This window comes from Schistocerca nitens, chromosome 8, assembly GCF_023898315.1.
Source record: "Schistocerca nitens isolate TAMUIC-IGC-003100 chromosome 8, iqSchNite1.1, whole genome shotgun sequence".
Classification (NCBI taxonomy): Eukaryota; Metazoa; Arthropoda; class Insecta; order Orthoptera; family Acrididae; genus Schistocerca; species Schistocerca nitens.
This window is the reverse complement of record NC_064621.1, coordinates 434840188-434858286: the sequence shown is the minus strand read 5'-3', so window position 1 is coordinate 434858286 and position 18099 is coordinate 434840188. Positions and strand designations below refer to the sequence as shown.

General features: G+C 38.7%; 1 protein-coding gene across 1 annotated transcript in view; it reads right to left on the bottom strand.

The window, feature by feature from the left end:
- The window catches only part of LOC126199196 (germ cell nuclear acidic protein-like), an 86989-nt gene that overhangs the window by 18177 nt on the left and 50713 nt on the right, over positions 1-18099 (bottom strand). Inside the window, exons 8-9 of the mRNA XM_049935976.1 lie at positions 14730-14843; positions 7618-7730 (exon numbers count right to left, since the gene is read on the bottom strand). Of these exons, the coding sequence (XP_049791933.1) occupies positions 7618-7730; positions 14730-14843 (227 nt within the window). The remainder of the gene's footprint in view (positions 1-7617; positions 7731-14729; positions 14844-18099) is intronic.

Below are 18099 nucleotides of genomic sequence, written 5' to 3'. Positions count from 1 at the left end.
ATGAAGGTGTATTTGGTTCATGACAAACTGTGGGATGTTCCTGAAATCGTCCTCAGGATCCGATGAGACGGGACAATTCTTGGGAGAAGAGAGAGAAAAAGGAACATTCCCAGAATATACTTTTCATTGAAAAGATTAATTACATAGGGACACAAATAGGGCAGCAGAAGCTTGGACGGCCTTGGAAAAAGCATTTGAAGACTCAAGAGTCACATGTAGATCATTAATCACAACCAAACAACATAAATGCAATTCGGCAGGTGACGATCGAATAGTAATGCCCTTGTTTAAGTTAAATGTAATGAAGTTTCCAATGAATGGAGAGTAGACAGGAAGTGTGCTCCTGGTTGGATTACCTGATCATTATCAGCCTTGAAAACTGTGGCACGTGTGTCATGGGAGATTCTATTAAAGTGAAACTGCTACAAGATGTCAAACCCAAAGAGGCAAATGGAAATGAAGAATCTGCTCTATATACAAATAAGCAGAGGCCTACAAAACATTACGAGGTGCATTCAAGTTCTAAGGCCTCCGATTTTTTTTCCTAATTAACTACTCACCCGAAATTGATGAAACTAGCGTTACTTCTCGACGTAATCGCCCTGCAGACTTACACATTTTTCACAATGCTGACGCCATGATTCCAGCGGCGAAGGAGTCTGTTTTGACCACTGGAAAATCGCTGAGGCAATAGCAGCACGGCTGGTGAATGTGCGGCCACGGAGAGTGTCTTTCATTGTTGGAAAAAGCCAAAAGTCACTAGGAGCCAGGTCAGGTGAGTAGGGAGCATGAGGAATCACTTCAAAGTTGTTATCTTGAAGAAACTGTTGCATAACGTTAGCTCGATGTGCGGATGTGTTGTCTTGGTGAAACAGCACACGCGCAGCCCTTCCCGGACGTTTTTGTTGCAGTGCAGGAAGGAATTTGTTCTTCAAAACATTTTCGTAGGATGCACCTGTTACCGTAGTGCCCTTTGGAACGCAATGGTTAAGGATTATGCCCTCGCTGTCCCAGAACATGGACCCTGTAATTTTTCAGCAGTGGCGGTTACCCGAAATTTTTTTGGTGGCGGTGAATCTGTGTGCTTCCATTGAGCTGACTGGCGCTTTGTTTCTGGATTGAAAAATGGCATCCACGTCTCATCCATTGTCACAACCGACGAAAAGAAAGTTCCATTCATGCTGTCATTGTGCGTCAACATTGCTTGGCAACATGCTACACGGGCAGCCATGTGGTAGTCCGTCAGCATTCGTGGCACCCACCTGGATGACACTTTTCGCATTTTCAGGTCATCATGCAGGATTGTGTGCACAGAACCCACAGAAATGCCAACTCTGGAGGTGATCTGTTCAACACTCATGCGGCGATCCCCCAAAACAATTCTCTCCACTTTCTCAATCATGTCGGCAGACCGGCTTGTGCGAGCCCGAGGTTGTTTCGGTTTGTTGTCACACGATGTTCTGCCTTCATTAAACTGTCGCACACACGAATGCACTTTCGACACATCCATAACTCCATCACCACATGTCTCCTTCAACTGTCGATGAATTTCAATTGGTTTCACACCACGCAAATTCAGAAAACAAATGATTGCACGCTGTTCAAGTAAGGAAAATGTCGCCATTTTAAGTATTTAAAACAGTTCTCATTCTCGCCACTGGCGGTAAAATTCCATCTGCCGTACAGTGCTGCCATCTCTGGGACGTATTGACAATGAACGCGGCCTCATTTTAAAACAATGCGCATGTTTCTATCTCTTTCCAGTCCGGAGAAAAAAAAAAAAAAAAAAAAAATTGGAGGCCTTAGAACTTGAATGCACCTCGTAAATGCTACAAGTGCAACAAACTTAATAATATCGCGAAGTATTGTTCTAGTAAGGATGGAAAGGAGGAAGTTCGTCAAAAAATAATGATGACTGATACGTACTTAGGAAACAGTCACAACAAAAGAAAGCTTTTTTGTAGCTGATGTTAAACAGTCTCACAAAAGGATATGTGGTACTTAGATTCCTGTGCCTCGACTCTCACATCAATAATGACTGAAGGAAGCTTTATAATGTCAAACCATGTAATAGTTCAGTGACCAGTGCAGGAGGTGATGGCTACGCCAAGTGTGGATCTGACCTTCAGTACTGGTGATAAAACAGTAGAAGTAGAAGCATTTTAAGTCATTCATATCCCAAACTCTGTTGTAAATTTGCTGTCACTCATTAAAGTTGAAAGAAACAGCATAAAGTCACTTCACAAAAAAGGTGGATTCATCTAGGATGCAGAAGGTGAACTAATTGACAAAGCAATGCATAAGAGTGGCATCTATTGTTTGAATAGAAGTGAAATGAAACAGTGCTACTATGTAAAAGATAGTGGCATCACAGGCTATGACATAAGAATCACAAAAGTATGCTGAAGTTGTCAGAGGACTAAAAGAAGATATTGTGGGTAAGGACCTCCAAGATGTGCATCATGAGAAAACAGTCACATCTCCCACTCAAGCCTAGGAAAATGTGTCTACACACAGATTTAGTAAATTCCGATTTGTGTGCGCAAATGGAGACAGTATCTATTAATGGAAATCATTATTTTCTCACACTTGCTTGATCACGTTTCAGGATTTTAGTTTGTTTATTTCTTGAAGAAAAAAATGTGAGGTAACATGGATATTTAAAAACTTCAGAGTCGTGGTGGAAAAGCAGACAGGCAAAAATACCAAGAAGTTGCAGTCTTACAACGGAAGGGAGTACATCAATGATGAACTAAAAGGATTTCTGACTTCTGAAGGTGTCATCCACTGGCTTACAGTACATTACAGCCCACAGCAAAACGGTGTTGTCACAAGAGCTAATAGCACATCAGTTGAAAGCTCATACCACGATGATCGACGCTAACCTAGTAAAGGAGTATTGGGCTGAAGTTGTGTTTACAACTGCATACCTATCAAATTGTTTGTTGTCCACCAGAGTTGGAGATAAGAAGCCACATGAACTTTGTCATAGCAGAAAGCCTTGTTTATCAAATTTGAGTATTCTTGGCTGCATTGCAATGGTTAAAATTCCAAAACCCCATCACAAGAAGTGGGATAAGAAGTCACAGAAGCTGACATTTGTAGGCTACTGTCAGACACCCAAAGGCTATCGATTCATCATCAATAGCGAGACTAGCTAGATAGTTGGCTGTAGGATGAGAATTTTTAAAGCTCAAAAACAGAGGAACCTAAGACCTCAAATGCCTTAGGATTTGAATAAGTAGCAGTTCAACAGGACATCAGTACTTCACAAACTGAAGGAGTTAAATCAGAAGACAGTGATAATGAACCCTTTTATGGCCTTGACAGTGATTCAATAGAAATTGAAGCTCAAGATGAGGGTCATGTAAATCAAAACATGGTTCAAGAGGTTACACCTCGAAGGTCGAACAGAGAACCAAAACCCAAGACATGGCCAGATCATGTTACTATTTGGAAGAAGGACTTCCAAGTGACAACACTGATGTCAAAGACATCTTCGAAGGGACAAATAACGAAGAATGGAAAAAAAGCATGAAGAAAGAATTGTCGTAACACATTTGAAGAAGTAGAGCTACCCAGGGGGGACAAACCACTCAATACTAAGTGGGTAATACAAATAAAGCTCGGGGGCTAGCTGTAGACCAGAAACATTTAAGGCATGCCTAGCGGTAAAAGGATGCACTCGAGTTCAAGGTGTTGATTATCAGGACACCTTCACACCTGTGGTCATGCATGCATGCATCCATTTGATGTGTCTTGTCTACGGCAGCTCGAGAGAACCTGGAGACTGACTATGTTGACATCACTTTTTTTTATTTCTATTGGGACTTAAATGAAGAAGCTTATGTCATTCCACCAGAAAATTTTGGAACTCCTGGGAACCCCAAAGTCTCCCCTGCCACCTGTCTAACCTGCAGCACTTCACTGTCCGCCACCCCCACCATACTATCCCTCCCCCTCTCCACTACAGCCTCCTCCTTACCCCCATCCAGTCGTTACTCCCATCATGCACTGGTGCTGCTGCTCGCAGTGTGGTTTCAGTTGCTTGAGACTGCAATCACGTATGTGAGTTGCGCGTGCGCGTGGGTGGTTGAGAAAGGCCAATGGCCAAAAGCTTTGATTGTGAAAGTCTTTTGTTGTGCCGATCTACAACTTAATATTGAAGATCTAATTAACAATTGCAGAAACTGACAAATGAAATCAAATCACGAGAAGATAATGGGCCTTCTTAATTGTGCAGTAGGACAAAAATAATTGTTCAGCAGGAAGATCTGGTTGTAACATCCATCCTTTCCAATGTCCCATAACCTGCTAGTGCGTGGTCAGAACTGATATGGGACTTCAATATCTCAGAGAGCCTATCATACCTTTATACACTATAGGCTTTATTACAAGGGAACTGCCACTCCTGAACGTATTTTAAAGCTACTGCAAGCTGCCCCACAGGGCAGGAATTCGTGCACCCATTCTGTCTGCATTTAGTGCACATCACACAGTCAAATGTGACAAAGTTGTCCAAAGTGTTTGCACAGTGTAACTGAGGCAGGTCATGGGAACTGGTATTTACCTAGAGGGATGTGGAGAACTGTCATTTTTTAGACATTGAGGCTAGCTCTTACAACCTTTAACCGCAAGGAATATTTGATCCACGCCAGCATACCTCTACATATCCCAGAAGCGGGCACTTTAATGTGGTCAGCTATCTGGATGGGTAGTCCAGTTACAACATATGTGACAGTAAATGTAAGTAGAATATACCAGGAAGAACAACATATTTGTCCTGATCACAGACATATTGAAGGAAACAAATAAAACACGGACTTAACAGGACCAAATGGAACTGCATATGAAACTGCCAATACAGAAACTGAACAGCATTTTACAGTCCTTCAAAATTTCAGGTGATCACAGACCTGATAAATACAGAGCATGCATGCACAGGCACACCGTGAGTGCCACTGTCTCTGGATTCCTTAAATGTTTCTTTCTTTCTTGTTTGTATTGTACTTACTTGTTTGTACTGCATAATTATTAATAGAAAAATAATCTGAAAGATGTAATTAAAGATTAATAAAGTGTGATAGTTTGGAAAATATGTTTAATAAATTTGCAATTAAAAATACACAACCAACCAGCATCAAAATTATTTAAAAAATATTTTTTTAAAAGCTATATACCTTCAAACTGTTTACAAAACATCTTATACTCTTCATAATACTCTCCACTACAAACTAATACTTTTGTCCGACAGGTGTTTCCACTGTTTGAAACATTTTTTGTAGTCGTCTTCAGTAATGGCTGACAGTTTGCCCCTCTTTTTTTTTCACGATTTCTTCAATGCTGTCAAATCAATGTCCTTTCATGCCCCTTTTCACGAGTGGAAATAAGAAAAAGTTGCACGGAGCCAGGTCAGGCGAGTAAGGTGCGTGTTGCAGAGGGGAGGGACCATGTCATTTTAGTCAAATACTGTAACTGAAATGGCTGTGTGCACATGTGTGTTGTTATGGTGGAAGAGCCTGTCGCACGTCTCCCACAAATCAGGCCTTTTTTGATGAACACTGCTGCACAATCTTGTTAAAACTTCCAAATAAAAGTTTCTATTGACAGTCTGAACTGGGGGAACAAACTCTGAATAAAATATGCCCTTGGCATCAAAAAAGCAAATTAGCATTGTTTTGACATTTGATTTGACTTTAAGACTTTTTTTGGATGATGTGACGATGTCGTCTTCCACTGGCTTCACTGTTGCTTTGTTTCTGGGTCGTAACCATAACACCATGACCCTTCACCAGTGATTACCTTGGAAGGAAAATCTGGATCAGTTTCAAGCTGTTGTTTCAAAGCATGATATGTTTCAACTCCACATTTCTTTTTATTTTCAGTCAGAACCCAAGGCACAAACTTGGCAGCAAACCTTTCCACTCCCAAGTCTTCCATTAAAAATCACTGAACCAAGCTCCAAGATAAACCCACTAATATCTGACAGTTCATCAGTTGTCTGTTAATGGACTGTGAGCACAAGATCTCTAATTTTTCAATATTTTCGTCGATTCAGGCAGCTGATGGATGTCCAGAACAAGATTTGTCATCAATCGACATATCTTTTTAAATTGAGCAAATTATTCTTACACTTGAGGTTTTCCCATAGCGTAATCTTGGTAAGCTGTTTTCAACACTGAAACAGTTTCAGCAGCATTTTTCCGAGTAGAAAGCAAAATTTTACAGCTGCACATTGTTCACTTAAACTTGCCATTATAAAAAATGAAACAAGAACAGAACAAAACAGTGTTAGCAAAAATAATCACTGCAGATAAACAGAACAAGCCAGGTCAATAACACAGGCAGCACGGAACTGGCAATGAGTTGTGCTATACATTCCTTTTTTTTCGTACCTCCTCATAGAAATTTTTAATTATAAGTTGAATTATGTTGTTCTAATAATGCTTTATAATATTTTGATTGTTGTATTCCTATAAATGTTTTGGGTGGCAGCTGTGCAGTTAGTTCCATGGAGTTGTATTAATGTTTAATTTGTGGAAAGTGATACAACAGATCTTAAATGTAAATACAAGCAGTGTCATTAAAGTCTGGTGCTAATACAGTTAATGAACAAAAAGACCAAACACATACAATTATCAGGTTATTATTTACAAAATTTGAACCTATGAAATAATCAGTTCAACCCCCGAAACTAAGCACTATTTTATACAAATAGGAATTCTGTATTACCACCTGATGCTACTAACTCCGTGATATCAGCTTGTTCAGAATGAATCCCCTAGCTACCATAAATTTTATATTTCGCAAAATTTCAAGTAATGAATACGAAAGTTAGTTCTATAATCAGATGGTAATATCAGAACCTGCACAGTTTATAAATGGCAGAGTACTGCTGGAGGTGAACATTAGAAATATGTTTGCTAAGCAGTGTTGACCTTGTACTTATGAAGTTTAGAAACTTTGGGCACTTGTGTGGAATTTATCAATATTTGAGAGAGAACTCTAGATCAACAAGCACTGGGAATATAGAATCTGGTAGTGGAGAGTTCTGGCAGAACGTAAATAATCTAAGAGTAAAGATAACTCACCAATAGTAGAGGCATTGAGCCTTTGATAGACATATAAGTGAAACAGAGAACTTCACTAGCTTCCAGACGAGTTCTTTCCGCGCATGCACGAACACGTATTACAATAGCTACACTTAACTAACATTTTGAACAGAAATTTAAACATAAAGACATAAGCCACCTATAGTTTACTTCTCAACTATTTTACATAATCAGAACTGCTAAATTAGTTTGTAAAATTAATATTAATTTTGCATTATAACTGAATATGAGAGCTCTAAGTTGTGTAAGTAAGTAGGCCAAGGTATTCTGAGCAGTAGCATGAAACTTATGTTTTCCTGTGCTGACCAGTGTTACTTTTGACAGGCAATGTTCTTGTTATGTGGAATTTGTTAGATTAGATTTTCTTGTTCTTAATTTATTTGAAGAGCATCAGATGCAATTACCACCTTTTAACTCAGTCTCCCCCCCCCCCCCCCCTCCCAAACACACAGATCAGATCAATGACAGAAAACTGGAACCAATGTGCTTGATTCGCCCCGCTTACCATCTCTTCCAGTGACGTCCATGGCCGCTCTTCACACCATCTATAATCCACGATGCAGAGTGGCACAGCTCATGGATTAGAGTATCACGGAGTCTGTCTGCTGAATCACAAACCTGGAAAAAATAGTTTAAGTTAGATTTTACTTCCTTCGCAATAAATCTTACTTTAATAAAGCATAAAGCCAATCCTACACATGTAGGTTTGGTACTTCAGTATGTTATAGAACAATTTAAATAGAACTGAGAAAAATGCAAGTCCTGATGACAGAGCAATGACAGAAAGGAGAACAACACAAAAGATGAATTATTTAAGTAACAGTAAACAAAGCAATTCACAGAAGATGCAGGAGAAATGTGTTACAAAAGATTTGCAAAAACTTTGGTTTAAATAATGAAAAACTGCACCAGCTACTTATTTTTCATGCTTTGCACACCACATTTTGAGAATTTTATAAAAACATTTCTTGTGACGTCTGTATGTGTGATTTTATGCCTCTCTGGCACTGTAGTTGTCCGTTTCATTTATTTTGAGGAGTAAGCAATTTTAGATCTGACATATACTAAAATTTGCTACTCACCATATAGCAGAGATGCTGAGTCGCGATAGGCACAATAAAAAGATTCACACAATTAAAGCATTCAGCCATTTAAGGCCTTTGTCAGCAGTAGACACACACACACACACACACACACACACACACACACACACACACACACACACAAGGATCCATATGGCACAGGCTGTGAAGCAGTCATTAAGATGAGGGATATCATGTTTGGCAGAGTGTTCAGCATCAGGGTGGTCCACTTGTTTTTTGGCCACAAACTGTCCGCCACTCACACCACACTGTCCCTCCCCCTCCCCGCACCAGCCTCCTCCTTACCCGCACCCAGTCGTCACTCCCATCATCCACTGGTGCTGCTGTTCACAGTGTGGTCTCAGCTCTCTGAGACTACAGGTGTGTGTGTGTGTGTGTGTGTGTGTGTGTGTGTGTGTTTATATCGCGATTCAGCATCTCCACTATATGGTGAGTAGCAACTTTCCTTCTCTGGTATTGTTACATTCCATCCTGGATTTTCCATTGCTTGTATACTAAAATTTTATCTTTTATGAGGCTCATATTTCAAATGTATGAGATAGTAACCACTTGAATAATTATTCAATTCTTTGGCACAAATGAAACTGGTAATAATATACTTTTTTTTCAAATTATGCACTCAAATAAAGCACCTAGCTCAACCACAATTCTTTTGGTCTTTTATTCAGAACATGAAAGTTACTATCACTCTCAATTTCAAACACAATTAGTTCCAAATTAAGGTGCAAAGAGAAAGTGTTGTGTGTGTACATAAAACTATTCACAAAAGCAGCTGACAGACGGGAAAGAAGATCCAGCATAAAAAAAAATCATGAAGAGGTACTTGAGTAAGAAAGAATAAATGTAACAATTAGCTCATAAGGTTTTGTCACTAAGTAAAATTACAAAAATGTTGGGAAAAAGAAGTTCAACTATTCAGTGTAAGGGATCTGAATAAGACATTTAAATTTCGCACATAATATTTATTAAATCTCTGTAAGTCCATCTTTAAATAGGATGGTTGCAAAACCTCAGCTGTTCAATATACAATGTCAAATAAATACACCTTCAGCTGCCTAAATTTTCAATTTTGTTTTATTTTTGCTACCAGTTTCAGTGTTAATTACACTATCTTAAGGCCCCCTTACTGACGTGTAGGAAGAATCCCACCTCTTGTTAAATGTGAATAGTGACCAGCATACAATCAATGATATCCAATGACTTCTTTTTAACAAAGTGATCCCTTCGATCAACTTTTGCAGACTGTAGCAAATGGCTGAAAAGTATGTGGCTCATTTTGATGAGATACCTCTTTGAGGACCTGTTTGGCTGTGTTGTATCTACATTATGTTTCTGGATTCCAAGTGGTTACTAGACACTCTTTTCACCCACTTCCTAATGAGCAGATCAGCAAAGACAACAGAACGAGGCAAGAATGACAACTAATATCCCCTTTACAGCACTGAGGTGTGTACCATACCTCAAGGTCAAAATGTGTTTCTTCTGAATTATGAACACTCCTACTTCTGTTGGTGCAAGTATATCACAGTCTGAAAATTACATTCTGCACATTAATGACAAAGATATGGAGGCCCTGAACCATGGATCTTGCTAAGGTGGAGTGGTAAGCATGCCTCAAAGATACAGACATTCTTACCATACATAAAATGACAACAGACAAAGGACAGACCAGACAAACTAGTGGCTGCTCAAGAGAGTTTGACTAATCTGGCTTTGTATATCAGCCTTGCTGTATGGGAACTGTGAACAACAGGAAGTATAGAGAAACTAGAGCTGTTGTTTTTCCAAAGGTCATACAGCAGTACTGTATGAGACCAGTATGGAGAGCTGCATCAAACCAGTCTTTGGACTGAAGACAACACCAATGTATCTACAGTAATTTTCTGAAAGTGTGCGATGAGAAAATAACAGCTGCCTCCAAGTTTCTCCAGTTGAACAGGGAGTGAGAATTTCCAACAGCTTACCTCTGTGGCCTCAGAATATTGTTACTTCCTTGCCTCTCACTCATCCATAGAGAGAAGCATTCATTTAATATTAAGTACTTTCTGAATATAATAGAGGGAAACATTCCACGTGGGAAAAATATATCTAAAAACAAAGAAGCTGTAACTTACCAAACTAAAGCGTTGGTACGTTGATAGAGACAATAAAAACAATAAAAAACACACACACAAATTTCAAGCTTTGGCAACCCAAGGTTGCTTCGTCAGGAAAGAGGGAAGGAGAGGGAAAGACTAAAGGATGTGGGTTTTAAGGGAGAGGGTAAGGAGTCATTCCAATCCCGGGAGCGGAAAGACTTGTCTTAGGGGGAAAAAAGGACAGGTATACACTCGCACACTCTAGTGTATACCTGTCCTTTTTCCCCCCTAAGGTAAGTCTTTCCGCTCCCAGGACTGGAATGACTCCTTACACTCTCCCTTAAAACCCACATCCTTTAGTCTTTCCCTCTCCTTCCCTCTTTCCTGACGAAGCAACCATGGGTTGCCAAAGCTTGAAATTTGTGTGTGTGTTTTTTATTGTTTTTATTGTCTATCAACGTACCAATGCTTTCGTTTGGTAAGTTACAGCTTCTTTGTTTTTAGATATATAAGTACTTTCCAATACGCAAAAGATGCTGAGGATCTATATTAAGTTTGACGAACAGTCACTACATTATTATAAAATAGCAAACTGTGTGTCATTGTCAGTATTTGGTTCCAGGATAGTATTTCTCTATGAGTTCTGCTCTTAATGCGTTCTCTGCAAGTTCATATATTATCAGCTTATTGTTCATTTATAAAAATAACTGTAGACATAAAAACATTTACAAATTAAGTAACTACGACAAATATTTAACAAGAAATATGTATTTTAGTCTATAGTTACAGTTTATTTATTTTGCCTACTAGCTATCAGTTTCAGTATGCAGTACCATCATCAGACCTTACCCTGGCACGCAGTCAGTGTGCCAGGTATTCGAGACACCTACTTGGGAAGCAAGCATGACAACTGGATTCCAGGGGATGGCCTGAGAATGGCAGTGTGTACCAAAACCAGTAGCCAGGAGAAAAAATAAATCGCGACTATATGCTAAAACATACTTTTTCAATATTGTATTGGTTGCTGTTCCACTGGCAATATTTGGGAATGTGTAAAATATGTAATGTATAGCACAAATTAAATGAACTTTTTATTTCTCTACACCACTGATATGCACAGACTGATTCCACTGTACTTCAATCAAATCTTCAGAAGGGCAATCGATAATTAATCAAGTATTTAGTTTCTTAGTGAAACATTTTATTGTTGAGAGAGACACATCGAAATAATCATTCACCTCATTCCTGTTACAATTACCCTCAAGTATACATACAATAATCTTCAGAAAATCTATGTACATGCATTCCTTTTGTACTTCAGAAAATTTGATTTACATGCATTCCTTTTCACACTTTGAGACTTTTTTTGATCCTTCACCTTTATTATAGTGATCTTTGCTGAATTGTTTTAAATTACTGTGGAGATAAGACATTCCTCATTCAGTGTCATAGAACTGCCCACTCAACAAGCTACATATAGCTTTGCTTTGGTCCTCCGCTCTTTCACTTGACATGTCTAAAAAAATATTCACTTTCAGATTACAAATATAATAAAATGCTCAAAGGCGAAAAGAATCTTTGAATGTAAACAAACTTCATTGTATCTGCTTCTCTGTATGGTGTATGAAGTACATTAGAATATACAATGTGAATGTTCATCCACTATCTTTTGAAAGAGAGAAAGCCACCTTTTCTGTTTCCTCATCACCTCATATAATATCATTTTAGATAACTGCAATATTACGCTATTCAGAAGCTCTGATTTACTCACCTATTGAAGAGATTCACTAACTGGGTATACTTTGGTCAAATAACTGCTCCCTCTGTTTGCTCTGACTAGGCTCCTGCAATGGTACAGGAGATAACCAGCAAGTTAAGAGTTCAGAGTAATGTGCTCTCACTGGTTAACTGTATCTGTCAACCACCTCTGCAACTACCCCACACAATGCTCTGTGGTGGTCGGAGTTGCATAAAACATGCACGGCAAGAGAATTAAAATAAATTTACAATTTCGTTTTGGGAAACAAATATCCCAACACTGACAGCTTCAAGATTTTAAGTTCATCCATTTGCTCACTGAATCTATTTTGAATCCATTGCAGTATAGAAGCAGTCTAAACAGTGAACACTTTCCCTATCCACCTCCTCTTCTTGTGTTTCTGCCAATATGGGGAACCTGGAGTGGATGGAATCCTGAATTAAATTGCTAGTTCACATGGATGACCTCATCTTCCACAAACTGATCTACTGGAAAAGAACAATGTTATTACAATGCACACAGGTTTTGAACTATTTCCTTGAGGCTTATTTATGTTTTGAATTGCATGGTAACATTGTAAGTTGAAGTGGCAATTGCAGCAGTCTTACTACTGAGTGTTTCTAACTTCAGCACACACTTTTATCATGTCTACTGAATTTCTTTCTTTTTTAGCTCCATATGGTTTTCTTTTTCTGTGAAGCTTGCGAGTAATATCAAAGTTGCATGTACAGGAAACCACCTTGTACCAGAGCAAAACTTATGGGGTGGGGGACTGCCAGCTCCAGGCCTTATGCCTTGGCTGGCTTGTTCAATTTGCCTACTCACTTCAGTTACAAGTTACACAGTCTCATTAAGTTAGAAGAAGAAGAAGAAGAAGAAGAAGAAGAAGAAGAAGAACACTCTCCACCCAAAAGTACTCTAATAGCCAGAGGACTGAAGAACAGGTGTTCAAGAGTGACCGATAAGAAAGATTAAAAAAGGGCAGTGTTGCAAGGTAGGTACAGATGCTGGATCCAACAAGGAGACAACAGGAAGCTACTATCCTCACCATCAACATAATGACCTTGTATGACACTGTTGGTACAAGGGCCCTTGTTCATTATATGTGAACCACATCACAAGATTTTGTGGGATCCCTTGTTTAGCCCCTGATGGATGCACTCTCTAAAGGTTATGGTTGTAATAGAGGGAAACATTCCACGTAGGAAAAATATATCTAAAAACAAAGATGATGTGACTTACCAAATGAAAGTGCTGGCAGGTCGACAGACACACAAACAAACACAAACATACACACAAAATTCAAGCTTTCGCAACAAACTGTTGCCTCATCAGGAAAGAGGGAAGGAGAGGGAAAAGACGAAAGGATGTGGGTTTTAAGGGAGAGGGTAAGGAGTCATTCCAATCCCGGGAGCGGAAAGACTTACCTTAGGGGGAAAAAAGGACGGGTATAAACTCGCACACACACACACACACACACACACACACACACACACACACACATATCCATCCACACATATACAGACACAAGCAGACATATTTAAATATGTCTGCTTGTGTCTGTATATGTGTGTGTGTGTGTGTGTGTGTGTGTGTGTGTGTGTGTGTGTGCGCGCGAGTTTATACCCGTCCTTTTTTCCCCCTAAGGTAAGTCTTTCCGCTCCCGGGATTGGAATGACTCCTTACCCTCTCCCTTAAAACCCACATCCTTTCGTCTTTCCCTCTCCTTCCCTCTTTCCTGATGAGGCAACAGTTTGTTGCGAAAGCTTGAATTTTGTATGTATGTTTGTGTTTGTTTGTGTGTCTGTCGACCTGCCAGCACTTTCATTTGGTAAGTCACATCATCTTTGTTTTTAGATATAGGTTATGGTTTTAAGATGTACAGTATCCACTCAGATGAAAACAAGCCGCCCCCCCCCCCTCCCAGCACACACACACATGGCTACACAAGTAACTGAGTTACCTATGTCGCTCCATAATTAAGGAAAACATGCCCACATATCTTGGCATGTAAAAAGAGTTATTTAGTCAGCTCTCGAGAACCCACTTTGCCACTTTATTGCTTTAAATGACTGCAAGTCTATCCTAAGCTCTTTTATTGAGAAAAAAGGAAAAGTTTTCAAATCTTCCTTCTCCATGTCATAGGCATCCTGCATAATAAGATTATTTTTTTTACTAGTTTTGTTGCACACATGATTCAAAGAAATGAAGTGACTGTAAATTACACTATGAATAGATAGTTTTGTTGACACGTTATCATGGCAATTTTAGATGGTGTTTTGATGGGTGTAGATATTGGGCCTCAACTGCAACATTCATGACCCTGTCAACTTCAGCAAACAATTGCACTTTAGTTGTTACCAAATAGTGTGTGTGTTCTTTTCTTACATTGAAGGGAGTGAAGAGATTAATCCTGGTTCACGACAGGGTACGAATATGGCCCTTACAAGACTGACCAGAAAAGTTTGCTAATTTTATCAGTTCTGCTTTCGAAGGAGCAGAGAAAACAGATATAGGCTGCCACCCCTGTGAGAGGGAGATGGGGGCCTGTTCCCCTACTCCTCTTTTTTCCCCCTGTTGTTTGTTTACACTATGGCTGATCACAAGACTTTTAGAGCAAATATTGAAGTATTACAATATATGAATGATATAACACAAATCTATTTTATTAACATACCTTTACTGATAACTCAATCCTCGACGTTCGCTTATTAGCACTATATTTGTTGTAGCACAGACCAGCAGTTTTCATAAGTCGAGAGTTCCATGTTATGGACATATCTGACGGAAGCTGAAGACACAAAGAAATTACAACGGTAGTGTTTTTCACGCAAAGATAATAGAGTAGTTAAAAGACAAGTGCCTAATCATGCAAAATAAAATTAATACATTGATTTTCTTTTATAACTACTGCACTGCACAATAATTATTTAAGAAGCTATAAATTTCCAACAATTTTAAAAAGCATTGTTCAAGATACGTTTGGTGGACACACAATTACACATATATTGAAACTACGGACTGGATTTTGATAATGGGAAAAGGATGATCAGGAATAGCAGTAGAACAGGGACTGGGGGGGAGAGGAATGAAAAGGGAAACTGCCTGGTAGAGTTTTTCACCGAGCACAATGTAATCATTGCTGATACTTTGCTTAAAAATAATGATAAATGACTATATACATGGAAGAGACCTGGAAACACCAGTAAGTTTCAAACAGATTACATAATGGTACAACAGATTTTGAAAGAAGATTTTAAACTGGAAAACGTTTCAGGGAGGGGGGGGGGGGGTTATGTATGGGTTATAACCATAATTTATTGGTTATGAACAGCAAATTAAATCTGAATGAATTGCAGGGAATTAAGGAGATGGGTCATAAATAAGCTTGAAGAACCAGAAGTTAAGATTCTCAACAAAAATAATTGACTGGATCGTGGTACAGGATAAAGTACAAGACGGAAGGATAGACTTGACAGATGAAATAGCGCACACAGCAGCTAATCAAACAAATGAAAAAATAATGCCTGCAGAAATCCTTTGATACTACACAAAATAAGGAATCTAACTACGAAAAGGAGAAAATACAAAAATGCAGCAAACGAAACTGGGAAAAGATAATACAGACATCTAAAAAATGGTTGACATGAAGCGTGAATTGGTGTAATAGCAAGCCAGTACCACACAAAGAAGGGCTACATACAGGAAACAGGCTTTAAGACCATTTTACAAAAATAGAAGAGAAAATGGAACTGACATGGGAGATACAATACTACAAAACAATTTGACACAGCATTAGAAGACCAAAGTTGAAACAAGGTCCCTGGAGTAGACAACATTCCCTTAGAATTACTGAGAACCTTGCAAGAGAGGGCCATGACAAATTTATTCACCTAGTATGCGAGGTGTATCCGACAGGCAAAATACCTTCAGACTTCAAGGAGAATGTACTAATTCCTATTCAAAAGAATGCAGCTGCTGACAGCTATTAATATTACCAAACCATCAGTTTAATAAATTATCGTAGTAAAATAATGACATGAATTATTTACATAAGGACTGAAAAAAATGTTATAAGCCAACCTCTGAGAAGGTCAGTTTGATTTCTTAAGGAATATAAGAAAACATGAAGCAATGCTGACCCTACAACTTATCTTAGAAGACTGAAGAAAAGCAAACCTATGTTTATAACACCTTTAGACTTAGGGAAAGCTTTTGACGACATTGGAACACACACTCAAATTCTAGAGAGAGCAGGGATATTATACAGTTAGCAAAAAGTTATCACCAACTTGTACAGCAAACAGATTGGAATTATAAGAGCTGATGGAGACTATCTATTCCATTCAATTGCTCTTCCAAGCCCTTAGCTGTCCCCGAAATCTGACAGTTTGAGCCCGTGGCGGTGTACAAAATTCAGGTTCATTCTTGCAGAGAAGGAAACGGCAATTAGACACTTCCAATAATGCTATTTAATCACATGAATAGAACCACCACTGGTTTTGAACCAACAGGTTCACATCAGATCCATATTTGTTTTTGTTTACATCAGAGCTTGCAAAAGTAAACAGACAGTTCTCCAAAATATGCAAGTCCCAACAAAATGTAACATTTCTTGATCTTCCAGATGCAAGAGATTTGTTTACGAAACATGGACTACATTATAATAACGCTGGCAAGTCATACGTTGGCAAAATGCTAGCGAAATTAATACAAAAAGACGACGACGTTGCAAGAAAACCAATTACTGTGCAACCAGTTTCGACCAAGGAAATGGATAAACGAGAAAACAATTTCAAAATCGCAGCCACAGCGCCAGCTCAAACAGGAACATCACGTCCAGAAGATGAGACGGTGCCAGAACCAGCCTCAGAACATACAGCAAATACCGAAATTATCGTCAAGAAAACTGTACCTACTCATCATCCAGATGCTCACACACAGGGAAACTGATGAAGGGGGCCAGTTCTATCCGAATTTGGCCCAATACAACGAATCCAGAACAAGCAGTCAACACTCAGGTGGACGTTCCGTTACTTTATAGTCAAATTAGTTTTAAAGACCCTCTACCTAATAATATATGCAGCAGTAATTTCGTTATGCACTTGAACATAAGGGGTCTGTCTGAAGGAATGATCAGGAAGCTTTATGATATAGAAATTTTGCTAGAAAGTGTGAAACAATCTGTTAAAGTAATATGCCTTAATGAACATTGGCTAAAATCTGAAAATATCAGTCTCCTAAATAAACTTACAGGTTATAAACTGGCTACCAGCTTTTGTAGGACCAATGGGTATGGAGGCTCTTGCATATTAGTTCATTCCACGATAGACTATGATATCAGACAGAATTTTAGCCATCTGAATGAAGAAGGCACATTTGAAAGTAGTTGTATAGAACTTAAAGACTATAACACACTAATTATCAGCATATATCGCACCCCTGGGTTCCATATAAGCTCTGTATTTTTAGATAAGTTTGATACATTGCTACATAAATTAAAATGTGAGAAACTGTACAAGAAAGTGGTTATATGTGCTGACTTCAACATAGATGTAAGGACTGATGACAAATTTTCTTCACACTTAAAGAACCTGGTAGCCACAAATGGGCTAAATCTCAATTTCAATCAGTATACAAGAATTACAGCAAGCTCTGCAACATGTATTGACAATATTGTAAGTAGTTATAATTATTATGTAAAAGAAAAGTTTCTTCTAGATTTAGGAGTATCAGACCATAAAGCGCTATTTGTATCACTACCAAAGCAAAATTCAGTCTGCACAACAAAAAGATGTAGGAATTTCAGTCAAGAAAATGTGGAAGTATTTTGCAAAAAACTAAGCCAAACCAAGTGGACAGTCAGCAAACACACTTCCACAAGTGACAATTACAATAACTTTTGAACTGAACTCTTGGGTATATTCAATGAATGCTTCCCTTTTGTAACAGTGAGGACCAGGTCACAAAAAAGTAGATCCTGGGTAACAAAAGGAATTAGAGTGTCTAGTGCTACTAAGAGGAAACTGCATATGGAGGCAAAAGTA